The sequence below is a fragment of the Scleropages formosus genome, chromosome 4, assembly GCF_900964775.1.
Source record: "Scleropages formosus chromosome 4, fSclFor1.1, whole genome shotgun sequence".
Taxonomy (NCBI): domain Eukaryota; kingdom Metazoa; phylum Chordata; class Actinopteri; order Osteoglossiformes; family Osteoglossidae; genus Scleropages; species Scleropages formosus.
The window spans coordinates 18,553,942-18,568,500 of NC_041809.1; the positions used below are offsets into that span (position 1 = coordinate 18,553,942).

General features: G+C 37.5%; 1 protein-coding gene across 5 annotated transcripts in view; it reads right to left on the reverse strand.

The window, feature by feature from the left end:
- The window catches only part of opcml (opioid binding protein/cell adhesion molecule-like), a 275,155-nt gene that overhangs the window by 47,725 nt on the left and 212,871 nt on the right, over positions 1-14,559 (reverse strand). For all 5 annotated transcript variants that reach the window (XM_018755365.2, XM_018755367.2, XM_018755369.2 and 2 more), the window contains one exon: positions 3,481-3,606. In XM_018755365.2, coding sequence (XP_018610881.1) covers positions 3,481-3,606 — 126 coding nt within the window. The remainder of the gene's footprint in view (positions 1-3,480; positions 3,607-14,559) is intronic.

Genomic DNA, 14,559 nt, shown 5'->3' on the forward strand with positions numbered 1-14,559 from the left:
CCATAATAAAACACCATCAATAAAAAACTCCATTTCATTATTAACAATAACAAATAAAGTATCTGGGCTATCAATTACTTACTGTTGTAGGGCATACTATACATGTAAGCCAAGCATTCCAGTTCTTAAAACGTGGCCTTAATTCCGTTCTGGTGAACTCTGAAAACCTCTTGTAACATAATGAAAGTTCTTGACCCCCCTTCTTCAAAATATCTGCTGCATCACTTCCTTTTGTATTCAGTAGTGCTGTGTGACTTGTAGAGAGCTTAGACTGAGTGCTGGCTTGTTGTATAGGAACCATGTGTTTTGTTGAACTTGTTAGAAAATCAAAATGTTAGCCATTAAAACAGACTGCAGGTATCTAAACTGCACAATGTGGGAAATGAAAATGTAACTAGGAAATAATTTCTGTCACATAAAACAGGAAAGCTGTAAAACTGCCCAATATCAAAGAAACAACACCATCATAAAAGTTCTTAAATTTGACCCATGCATCATGCGCTCTATGTCTATGCACTCTAGAAGTAGAAACCTGTCCACTGACATGTATTTTCAGTACTGGTGTTGACAGCATTATCATAAACCCTAGGTGAATAATGTAAATGCATACATAACAAATATTTCACAGTAAGCACTTGGTAACACCAAGGGTCGAGTTAACATTTTTACTCAATTTTAAACAAGTTCTAAGGGCCTTATTTTCACTGCTAAGAAAAAGAAAGTTTCTGGTTATTAAATTAGTTTTTCTAAATGATATAAAATTAAAAGGCTGGATTTTCACTGTTTTCTCAGCATTTTATGCTTCATATCCTTTATGTTATCACTGTAAAGTTCAAACTGAATTAAACAGCAAATAGCAAATACAATTGTAAGTATAATTTGAACCTTGTAAATGATCAACACAAAAAGTATGTTCTGTTGTAATATTTCAGCAATTCGTGGCAGCATGAAAAGATGCATTCATTGCATAAGAGTTACATATTTCTCTTGAATGAGGCAATCGTACTGAAGAAGGCATTTGCGTGTGGGTGTTAAGTGAAGCTCTGAGTGCATCTGTGGTAAAGGCAATGGACTAACAGAGTATTCTTCAGTTAGGAAAGTCCTTACAAACACAAGTCACCACACACAGACATATTGAGAAACAGGCATTTACAGTAGCTTTTCAAAGTTCATAATTCTTGCAGCAATTAGCAAACACATACAATCACTTATTATACATATTAGATTGCTGTACATACAGTACATGTGCATGAAATGGCCCACGATGCTTCACCTCAGGATGTGAATGTTTTGCCTCCCTAAAGGATTCACCTTCGCGTAAAAAAACAGGAGGAGCTACAGCGTTAAAGGGCATCATTTTCACAGACAAAAACACGGCCAAAAACATCAAGCCATACATTTGTTGAAGGTAATAGCTTGATTGTCTCTCATCAAGAGAGCTGAAACCAAAGCACAAGAGTCCAGTATGTCATAAGAGTGCCAGTGTTGTCAAAGCACATGGACATGGACTAACTACAATCTCATTTGCCATTGCACTACAGAATGTTAAAGAGAACTTTAACAGAATGTAAACTACCAAATTTATTCAAAGACAGATTTAATGACTCTGGGTAATTCTGTATTTGAAATATTTATGAGATTGAAAATATTTGAATTTACAAAAACACAAAGCTGGCACTTAGAAACAATAACTCTTAAGCAGTCAGCAGTATCTTAAATATAGTAGTTCAGAAGACCCTTTTCCTTAATACATTTCGTAGGTATAGTTTTCTTTTTTTTTGCTACAGCCAGTGAGGAAGAGATTCTTCATGCACTCACTCACAATAAAAAGGAGATATTGACTTGCAGCTAATGATGCTCCCACCTAATTGCTTAATATAAAAATGCAGCCAGTTTAAGTGAATGTAGACTGCCTAGCTTAATGATTTATGCAAATGAGTTATCTTACCACTTACTGCACACCTAAAATTGAAAACGCCATGACTAATGTCAAACCAATTTATTTAATATCACACCCAGCGCCGGATGTGCACTGTCACACTGCATCATCGCAGTGGATATACTGACTTTTTTCCACAGCAGTGGTTGCTTTGTGCTGCTGTCAAAATGTGCATTATACATCAACTATAACAGTCAACTCTGCATTTCCTCTCGCAGTGGAAAACAACATGTTTACAATGAATCACCTTGTGAGATTCGCATACAGGAATTCATAGAAAATCTTGGAACTCCTGCCTGCCTCTTTTCTAGTACAATATAATCAAAGTAGAAAGTTGTGTCCAGACTGAGGACTAGAATGATGCATGATAAGAATGATGTTTTAAGCAGCACTTCTTAACACTTGCTTTTAAATAAAGTAATAAGAGCCTTCACAAGTCCTGGTTTATGTGTTCACTCAGCAGAGATAACCCATGGTCTGTACATGGCATGCGACATTAATTGACTTCCTCATCTGAGTCTTTCCTGCTGCTTTTCCAAGGAGCGATTCCATCAGTGAATATCGGCATCTTTTGTCAGTAGCCTGTGTTGACCTATGGTGTAACTGATAACGACAAGATTATTATTGGCTTCACCGTGAACATGGGGTGTCCAACAGAGTCATCCAGGTATGGGAGCCTCAGAAACAAGCCAGCTTACTGCTGCTAAACATGTGCATTTTTGAAATAAGCCCTTTTCGCACTTTGTTACATGTCAGATTTAGTTTAAAGCCTGGCCGTTTATTATTATTTATTTCAGCTAAAACCACTAAACTCTACATGTTCCAGGAAGGAGTGAGGTTGTATTTTAAGACAGCAGTGATTAGAATACCTCTTGGCTGTGCTGCTTTGCCTGTAGTGCATGACTCACTGAAGCATTGTCAGTCAAGGTTGACCACTGTTCCATAAGTACACTTTATCCGCACACATAGCCCTCGAGGGCGTGTCTGACTTTTCCGCACACTTACAAACAGCTTGCTAATACTTCCTATACTTGGAGTGCATAACTCAAATTCAATTTTCTTTTCTACCCTGAAAGTCTTCACTTTCCCTCTCTTAAGATTCATGCAGTAGTTTTTATTTTTTGTTGTTGTTGCTTAATAACATTTTAGTTTCACTGCAAGAAAGTGAAGTGTTAGTACTGTTACATTATCGTTTGGGTTGTTAGATTCATAAGACTAATGGAAATCGCCATCATAATTTTGAAAATACAGGTTTTAGTTGCTCAAACCATATTGTATCATCAGCATGGAGTGTAGGTGGATCCAACATTCACATTAATTCTGTGATACCTGTAGGAATGATTTAGCACCCTTTGATATCATACTTGAATCAAGAAATATGAAGTAATATAAAGTCTCTGCAGGTAATAAGTAAGTAAGTAAGTAAGTAAGTAAGTAAGTAAGTAAGTAAATAAATAAATAAATAAATGTGACATATATAAAAATGGTAAAAAAAAAGAAAGAAAACATGGAAAGTATTAACATAAGATAGCTATCCTTACCACTTTTTGACCGATGTTTCCATATTATAGTTGGCTCAGGTCTTCCAATGGCCAGACACATTAGAGTAATGTTGCTGCCCTCATTCACCGTGATGTCGGTAGATATGTTTACAATCTTGGCGGGAACTGCAGAGAGAAGAAAACACAAACAACAAAATTGTATAAACTAGTTTTTAGCTAAACTGGAAAACCAGTTGACAGTTAAAACAATGAATACTATGTAACTGCAAAACATAGCAATTCTGTGTTAAATAAACAGGTTAATTTTAATAGTGTGAGTGGGACTATTCAATACAAGATGAAGAAAACTGAGTTACTGACTCATTAATAGTGTGAAAACAGAGGGTTAATTTTAATAGCAGTTTGGAGGGAAAATTGTGCTCTGCATTTCATTGACCTTTGTATGTGCTAGAAATGTATTCAGTCCTAATTTGCATGGGTTTTTTAGATGGTAATGTTTATTCATAGATATTGGACAAAACGATCATTAATTCTAGTAGTAGCGATAAAAGTTGTAATATCAGAAAAAGGGAGGAGGGAAATGTAGGATTAGTTTTTATACATTTTTACAAACAAATATGTCAAAACTGGAGATTTAATGTTGGTTTACTGCTAACTCAAATTAGAGTGCATTCATTTCTTTTAATTCTTATTATTATTCTTTTTTTGACAATTTTTTTTTTTTTTTTTCTTGGAGGGGGTGTTGTTGAAGGTGGCATGGTGGTGCAGCAGGTGGTGCTGGTGCCTCACAGGTCCTGTGGGTTTACATATCGGTTTAAATCGGAAACAGTCTGTGTCAAGTTTGTTTGGATGGGTTTCCAACAGGTGCTCCACTTCCTCCCACAGTCCAAAGATGTGTGTTTTAGGTGGATTGGTGAATCCAAATTGCCTGTACAGTGGGTATGTACACATAAGTGAGCGAAGGTGGGTCAATTGACTGGCATCCTATCCAGGGGGATACCCTACCATACACCCATTGCTTCCAGAATAGGCTCCATTCCACTGCATTGGACAAGCACTTATTGATAACAGACAAATAGATGAATTAGATTTAGCTAGTTTTCCCCACTTTGAAGACCAGGTGGTCTTGCAAAGTAAATTTGTACACAAAGTGCTGAGATTGTCTCAGAGTCCCAGGAGCAGAGTGCAGTTCTCTGCCTTCCTGCATCAAGAATCAATGAACGGAAGGAAACAACATGAAAGTGTCTTTTTTTTTTTTATTTTATAGACTGTCTCTTGTTTTTTAATCATGGGCAGACATACTGTTGGCATTTCAAAGTCTTACGTACACTCCAAGTGTGTAATGATACACCAAAGAAAAACGCAAAGGTGGGTGGACGGCAGTTTTCAGTGTGTGCTTGTGTAAGACAAAGGGGAATCGTCATGGTCAGCAGCCCTGTCTCAGCAAGAGGCAGCTGCGTCCATGAATACGGCCTTCGAGTCCTCCACAAAGGAAATTAATGATACAGTGTCTGCCTGGAACGGGGTAATAACGAGGCGATGGCGTTCAGCGTTGATTGGTCAGGCGCCAGGAGCGGCTCCTTTGCAGGGGCTGATCACAGCCTCGATGCAGAGCCACAGACACATCGGGGCTATTCATTACAACATAGCAAGGGATGGTGGCAGTAATTAATTTAAAATAGAGGGGAGGCATGTGGAGATGGGAAGCAGCTTTTCTCTGTGTTCCTTTTAAAGCAGGAACTAAAGGAATGCTGGATGTGGACTGCAAGTTTTTTTTTTTTTTTTTTTTTTTACATCTTGTACTATGAGGGTGATTAAATAAAATGGAGAAAAACAGAAATGAAACCATGTTCACTACTTTTTATCTTACAGACTTTTTTTGAAAAACTATTTCAACATGCATTTATGATACTACTGGAGAAAAACAATGATAGCTGAAATTTCGCTAATATTACTGAGGACTGTACAATGATTTGCCTGATTTCCAGTAAATAAATTGATTAAAAGAACGTCTTTTAGATGTGCACTCAGGGATTTTCTTGGGAGCAAAACAATCTGATGAGTTACTCAGACAGACAAACTGTCAACTTATATTCTCCACACTCACTTCCATTGACTCCTATGGGATTATTGTTAATGGATGTCGCTATGCGCAATGCTGTCTGCGTAGCTAAATTACAACAGTACTCTCGTTCTAGGGCACAGAGAGAAACAAGAATGATTTGACTCAATTAAATATAAAGTCACCAAGGTAGTATTTCCACTTTCAATTTACTGCAGTACCATTTTCCATCAAATTGCAGAAAACATCTTTTTTTTTTTTTTAAATGCTGCTAAAATGCAATTTAGAAGCATAGTCTCAGGAGTGAAGCCTGTGCTCACCTCACAGGGGGGCTTTTGTGTTTATTTTTAAAGAAAAAGATCTTATACCGGGGTGTAGTGTATTTGGAGTTTAAATGCTTTATATGGATGAGTGTAAACTGAAACCTAGCAGCCTGTGACGTAAAGGTGTAGTATTTATGGCCCCACCAACAGAGTAAATATAAGTAGCGTATGGTAATTTACACACTAGAAAATGAATTAAAGTACATAAATATATTTTTTAAAAGACATGCATACCTATCAGATAATTGTATGTATCTAATGGTGTGGTGTCTATTTGTGTATCATGAAAGATATATAAACATTTTTCACTATTTAAGAAAAATACAGTATCCTAGAAACCCTTCTGCTGTAATATTTAATAGCTGTCAAGTGTAGACCACGTCTTCAAAATGCACATTCAACCTCATGTATTTTTGACATCTTGATTTATAGGTTCACTCATCTAAATCAGGGACGTAGTTTTGACCATTTTTGTCTGTTGACCGTTTCGTCATTGACGTTTTCTATATTTGTCGGAGCCTAACTTTGCTTCATGCCACATTTCAGAGATTTCCTCATGTTGCAGAATAATTTTTGTTTTTGCACAAAAGTCACAGCAAACCTTTCCTTTTTTAATCTGGTACAGTTATGCATAAAAAAAAAAACAATGCATGTGCTCTTCTTTAAAATGCTCAATATTTTTATTTCATATGACATCCAGCATCAGTAACTGGAAAATATTTATATATTTAATGAGTACAGGGAAAACACAAAATTTGTTGTATTGTTTCTTTGGTGATATTCACGTTCAGACTTTTACAGTCATATTAAAGTCATGTGCCGCCAGCATCACAAGAGATAATGAATGCATAAATACAGAAGTTGGTGAGTTTGGGTTGAACTGTTGAGCTGTTCACCAAGGGCAGAGTCTGTGCTGAAGTTTTCCTACTGCGAATTCCTCCCTCTGCCAAGTGCTTGCCAATTGTGTCTCACAGACTCGGCATGGGTGAGAATAGAGAAACCGAATCCCACTTCAGGAGTGAGCTGCCACTAATTATTTTCATCCCAAACGCAACGTGTGGGAATTCATTAGCGTGTCACTGCTCCCATTTCAAATGTCACTGATGTGGGAAAAATATCAGAGGGCACTTGCAGGCATGAGGAAGCAATGGATGAATATCAGAATATTTCCAACTGACATTAATTCCACACTCAGACAAGTAACAAGTTAATTAATATCGTATTTATAGTTAAATGGTAAGAGCAGAAACGCATTTGTTTATATACTTGGTAAGGTATATCAGAAAACTAACTGTAATTTAAAATAAAAAAAAATTAATATCACCCTGTCACAAATGTGTGCAATCTCTTATACTTCCATTAACTCCACCCATTACTCACACAGCAGGGTTAATTTGTTCTGTGAAATCACCATGAAATCATTCTGTTAGGCGATTAACATTATTTCTTCCGGAAAAAAAAAAAAAAAGTGTATAATCAGTTCTAGGACAAAAAATATTGTCACCTAAAATTAACTGAAAGACCAAAATGAAATGCATTTTCATGCGTGATAGGGATTATACCAACACATTTTATAATTTTTCTAGTAAAAATCATTATTTGATTTAATTAATAAATTGATCTTATTGTTACACAATATAAACAAATAATTGTAAATAGCGTTATATTGTAAGTCATGATGGAAAAAATTAAGCCCCCGAATGTAAAAAAGCTTATATATTTTCATAAACCACTATAGTGGTTGTTTCATTGTATGAGACCCTGTTAAATGAGGTCTAAGTGTTGTTTTCAGAGAATGATTGTTTTCCCTAGATTTGTTTTGTCCTCTGTGTTTACCAAATTTAAGTTATAATTACATGCCATGGAAATGTCCACATGCCTAATATAGCACTGAAATTAGTTGCTTTGCTTTTCATCCTTCCCAACCACGAACCATATGCAATTAAAATCCTTACTATAGGCATGTATGAACTATTAGTCATTCTGTAGATAATGCCCCCCATTGGTTCATCTGTAAACACACACAGTTTTAACGATGCATCCTAAAATAACACCATATCCCACACAGGAGCTTTAACAGCACCTTGTACACATTTATCAGTAAGGAAAATATTACTTCTGCTTGGCAGCTGCTGAAAAGCAAACCAAATGCTTAATCACTGTGTGCGTGCGTGTGTGCGTGCGTGAGTGCGTTCGTGCGTGTGCGTGTGTGTACCACAAACATGCTAAGTATCAGGGTGGTATGCTGGTGCAGCGAGTAGCGCTGCCGCCTCACAGGGCCTCAGTGGTGTGAGAGAACATGGGTTCAATATCTGCTCAGTCTATTTGGAGTTTGCTGTTCTCCCCCGTGTGTCTGTGGGTTTCCTCTCGGTTCTCTGGATTTTTCCCACAGTCTGAGGACATGCAATTAAGGTGGACTGATGAAACTAATTAACCTTAATTTCCGAGTGGGTGAGTGACTATGTGTGTGTATGTGTGGCTACCCTGTGATGGACTAGCATCCCATCCAGTGTGTACCCCCCTCAGCCTTGCACCCAAAGTGTGCAGGATAAGCTCTGGGTCACTGCGACCCCACTTACGACATGTGGTTATTGAAATTGAATGGATGGAAAGATTTTAGGGGGCTCAGCTTCAGGATTACTTTTTAATGTCAGTTGTTACATGATACTACCTGAAAATTCTTGCTCACTTCTACCACAATGCAGATCTGGCACATGTTTTCAGTGTTTTCTTTAATGTTACAGAATTAACCCATATATATATATATATAAAACTTTCTAGAATATCTGTTTAAATGCACATTCATACTCTGAGATGTTTTATGTAAAGTATTTAACAGCTACGAAACAGCTGAGCCAGTCCAGGTAGACAGCCATACAGTGTTTTAGAGTAATTAATGAAGGGAAATTGCCTTGTTATGTTGTGGTGTGATGACTGTTGAAGTAATTTTATCCATTTTAATAGGATGTAGTGACATTTTAGCATACACAGGTATCAGTTTTGGGACTCAGGAACACACAAAAATGTTTAATAAAACATTAATAAAAATGGTAATTACATCTTTGATTTATGACAATTCACCTTACAAAGGGTTTGTCAGGAATTCATTAACTTCATAAGGCAGGTGAAAACTGTACTTGTTATGTTTTTGGTATTTCATTTGGTGCAGTTTCCTCTATTTATTCATTTTACCCAGAAGACACTTGCTGCCAATCCAACATGCTTTTTGTCTGAGCATCTAGCTATAAACGACTGACTATTAACCGTTGTCACCAAATGCAAATTACAATAATCCATTAAATACAATTAGATTTGTACAAAAAAATTGTTGCACATAAATAAAACAAGTACAGTGGCAGTTACAAATGTACTGCAGAAGAATTTCATGTTCAATTTTAATAAAAAAAGTAAATGAATTCCAGGCCAGGGGAGTAAAATGTGAGGGAAACACACAAGAAAGAGGTGAGTTTGCCCTCCAGAGTGAGTAGACTTATCTTGGACCTAAGTCTCTCAGATGGCTGGTGAATGTCACTGAATGTCAGGCTATCCCTCAGAGAGTCTGCCAGAAGCCTTGGGGGAGGAAACTAACTAGCCTTTGACATTAAAACATCCCAGCGTTCCTACACGGTCTTGGACTTGTGCGCTGCATTTATTATAATTGCTTGCCTGATACCACCAATGGACAGTGGGAAAATAAGCTGTTTTGCAAAACATGCTGATAGTACAGAACATTAGCTTGCAGAAGAACTTGCAGCTCAGTTTCCACACTGATAATGATAATAGCAGCTCGCATCTGGCACAGTGCAAGATGATCCCATTTTTTAGCAATTGAGAAATAGTCACATAGTTTGGGTTACTCTAAATAACATGATAATTTTATGGTTGCACTTTTTATTCTGCTAATACACTGTCAGTTGTCATATCAAGGAATCAAGAAATTGGGCTGAAAGGAATGAAGAAAATGATTGTAACATTGTGTTAGTGTCATGAGACCTCATTTGGAGAATGTCTCCATGTGCAATACACTGTATATTTAGTGTTCTGTTTTAAGTTGTATTTCATCTGAAAAATACGAAAAGAAAATGTAAGAAAAAATAGTATACTAAAGCTGATATCATTTGACTTCCTATTATTACAATTCCAAAAGTGAAAAAAATTGCTGAGATGGATGACTTTGGGGGATATCTGTTAATTTTCTTTAATACACAAGTTCAGCCACTCCTTCCATTGAAGTTCCTTGCATGAGTTGGCTTGCTACCCTCCTCCCACGCACCAAATGTAATCAGCAAAGTTGTGGCTTTATTGATCCATGCTTGGCTTTCACTGCGATGCATGTGTCTGAATACCAGTGGCACTGTGTGACCGACCCTTCTCTGTTGGAATATGGCCTGATATCAGGTAGTCATTGGCTGAATTGCGATTATGAGGCAGGGCAGCCAACAAAAGTTAATAACCAATACTTGTCAGAGTGGTCCCTCTGGCAGTAGCTGAAGAGGGAGGGTTAAAATCTCAGTGGTAAAATATCACCTTCAAGATACAGTACCTTCATCAGCACGTTTTCTTAGACTATCCATCCATCCATCCATCCATCCATCCATCCATCCATCCATCATCACTTATTGAGTCTGCCACAAATACAGGGCAAGAAACTGGGTACGGTACTGAACACACACTTAATTAGTTACAGTTTCATACAGATGGAAGTTACTGACAGAAATTCCAAGTCACCATATCAGTTGAAACATGTCTTAGGACTGTGGAAGAAAGCACCTGGAAGAAACCCACATGAACACAGAGGGCAGCATACAAAGTACATTCAAATTGAAATGAAATCCATTGCATGCCCAAATTAAAAACCCTGGAGCTGTGACACACCAGAGCAACCCATTATGCTACCATGCTGCACTTAAATGAACAGGATAGATAGATAGATAGATAGATAGATAGATAGATAGATATCCTTATGACTTGGCATTTGCAACTAAATAAGACTGCATTAATAACTTCAACTAGTCTCAGCTACTTGTTCAAATATGGGTGCAAATCTATCCTTTTTTAAGCATTCTTTTTTTGTTTTTACCCTTCCTTTGGCACTATAATTATGTCTTATTTTTATTCGGCTTTAAAATTACTATTTTAAACGTTGTCAATGAGTGCAAGTTTCAGGCTTGTGGGAAACTGATAGTCTAAATGTATACGTTGAGCAATGCATGTAAAGGCAGATACCAGTTTGCAGTGAGTGCTGTTCTGCAAGTATCATATAATGCTGATTACTATCTATTGCAAGGCATAATGTTGATTTAAAAAAATACTCTTATTTTATTAGTTTAATTGTCTTTAATAGAATAACTATGTAATAACTGTAATGGGGAAAAAAAAATATAATTGTGTAGGGACATACCGGCTTCAGTTACTTTTGTGAAAGAGCAAATTTAAAATAAGGTTATATGAGTCCTTAGGCCAATTCACCTCTTTGTAAGTTGTAACGCTCCACTGCAAGGCTCAACCCAGACAAAAATATTAGAAGTCCACTAATAGACTGCTTCCTAATTTGTTAAACAGGCAGGCAAGTCTTTCTGCCTTTAATGCTTTTGAAAATTTCAAACGCCTCATTACTCATGTTTGAAATACAGAGAGGAGGGAAGCTTTTCAATCTGGTATAAAGTCCCACAGCTTTATACATGAATGGCCATCAAATTGAGAGACTTTAATTTATTTATTTCCCAGTGGTAGACATGTTGAAGTCTGATTTCAAAAAAAAAAAAAAAAACAATGTCACATCATGACATATTAAAGTAGCACTTAATCTAGTATTTTTGTGGGAAAGATGGAAAACGGAGTTTGCCATGCCCTTTAACTTGTATACCATGCTGTGAAAGAAAGGGAAGGGATCAAGACATTGGTTTCCTTCAATAAAAGGACTTCATACTCTATTACACAATAAGCTGCTGGCACCAGGAGCTCTGTATCCATGTGCTCGGACCTCCTCAAGGCTGCTCCAAAAGCCCTGTCTCCACACACAGAAACATGCATTTGGCTACAGAAGGTTAAGTTTGATGTGGACTGTCATGTCAAATCAGAAACATAAACCCTTTGCTCACTGTCTTCGCAATGTTTTGTATCTGCTGAATCCAAAATGGTAGTTGTCAGAAACTTAAATATGATTTAGCTTGTGTCTTTAGAAGACAGCAGGTTTTAAGATGACTTTTAAAAGTAAGGAATTACATGATAGTCTGTATGCGCGTGTAAGTTTTTGTGGACTTTTTTGTGGCAGACATGTCTGTGCATACGCAAATAATACAGAATTTCTTCTTACATTCAGGTGACCATTACAACCACCATTTGTGATCTAATCCTTTCTGAGACAAATGTCATAATAAAAAAAAAGTCATGGTTTCAGTTTGTCAACTGAATGCAGTGGAGTGTGTTGTAAACTATTTAAAACTGTTGCCATGGAGTTAATGATCCTACTTCTAACGATAGCCAAATGTTATTAAACACGCTGCAGTAAAATGGGTTGGTTATGTCTTATTGAACACACCGACAATGGCTGCTCAAGAGATAATGAGTTTAGTTTCCTGTGTAATCCGAGGCGTGATTACATGGGTACGTTCCATGGGTCGTTAAGTGTCTCTGAGGAGTTTTTCAGGATTTTTGAGGGTTCAAATGCAGGAGTTAAATTTACCAGACTGCAGCATTCCTTAAACATATCGGTATGTTTTCATTTCCTCACACATTACAGAGCAGTTGATTTCCATTTATTAATCCAATTTAGATTTAACTATTATACAGTAGGGGGCGTGGTGGCGCAGTGGGTTGGACCGGGTCCTACTCTCCAGTGGGTCTGGGGTTCGAGTCCCGCTTGGGGTGCCTTGCGACGGACTGGCGTCCCGTCCTGGGTGTGTCCCCTCCCCCTCCGGCCTTACGCCCTGTGTTGCCGGGTAGGCTCCGGTTCCCCGCGACCCCGTATGGGACTAGCGGTTCATAAAATGTGTGTGTATTATACAGTATAAAATGTTGCTTCTTTTCTAAATATAAAAACAAAAAAAATGTCAGTATTTGTTGCCTTGTTAGAAAAAAAATGGCAGTATTATGACAGTTGTGGGCCTTTAATTGTTATTATCATTATTTTTCTATAATCTGCAGCAGTAATATTTGAATTATATACTGTAAGCTCCAGCACATCTGTCTGACTTTCCAAAAGTCTAGAACACAATGCAAGGTTTGTCAGTCTTTCAGAAGCTCAGGGGGTTTGGAGTAGGGGGTGGGGCAGTGGACTCTTCTCTCCAGCTATTTCTGAGACACTGAAATAACCTTCATTTGTCTTCCATTGTGCCGGGCCTGTAAAAATGCTTTGTTTGCTAAGCTGAACTGCAGGGTTTAAGTTTCCATTGGGGTTCCGACACTCCTCAAACTTCCACGTCTCCTGTCAAATGGCAATGGATCAATAGGAGAAATTTGTTGTTTTGAAAGGTTGAGGACTTCTACAGTGGCATAGCTTTTCAACTGGCATAATTTGCGACCAAAATAAATTCAGTATTGATACATGATGCTGCAGCTCATTTTTAGCACAAATCTGTGAAGATTTCAACTGACAGCACAGTGCTTTATTCCAGTGGCAATGGGATATAGGAGTAATAAGGCTGCAGGATCTCTTAACACTGAAGGGGGGGATACTGAGCACAATGCTCTGCACTTTGAGGAGGAAGAGTCATGGAGAGACATTGCAAAACAATTTTTGCAGAAGCAGACAAAAACTGATACAAGCAACCTGTTAACACATGTTTTAGTGGAACATCCCAACCAGGGCAATGGGGTCTTGGTCTTAAGGGGTGGCATCTTTCAGCCGAATCAAGAGAATAATGCTATATATTTCCTTTCCAGACAGGTGGGAAAAGGGATACCACTTTCCTCTGATGACTGGTTTAAAGTCATAACCCTCTTGAAATATTCAAGCGGGAGGGCAGAGAGAGTGGAGGAGGCTCAAGTCTCTGGGTCAGATATTCTTCCTCTCCCTCTCCGCCTCCCGCAGCCACTACCATCCCAGCAGCTGACACAAACAATGCCTCAGCCTGCTCCGTACCATTGTGCCTCAATGCTAAATGGATCATTATACAGCAGAAGCATATTAAGGGCTTGCTTCAATGCCAGTTCAATGCAGTTTCTACAACCCCATCCATTGGTTATTTCATTTTAATGCAATTTAAGTTTTCAGAGTTGTGGCTTATAAATTCGTAACTGACTGCAGTCCATTCAAAAATACGAACTGATTTAAGTAACGGTATAAAAGCATACTGATTCCAAATTTTGATGCCATGCTCTTTTTTTTTTTTTCTTTTTTTTTACTTTTGGCATTGTGTTTGGCATTTTGTTGTTGTGCAAAAATTGTCATGACATTCCTAGATATAAGTCTCATATAGTCACCAACGCTACTTTAATATAACATTTAAAATAAACGGGATATGGGATATAAATCAGACTCTAGTTCAGTGACTGTTTCTATCAGTGATTGATCAAGCAGTCCGTAGTCTTATCTTCATATTATTATTATTGTCCAGCTTTTATATCGAGATTTATTGAAATGTATTTTTTGCAGCTGGTGACCTGAAAACAGTATAAGAGGTTAATGAGCACTAATTAGTTTTATTTGTGTGTTTATGGGAAAACTTCCTAATAAATATGCATGTGCAATGCTTCATTTTTCATTAGCTTCCATGTTTAGTGGAGAATCTG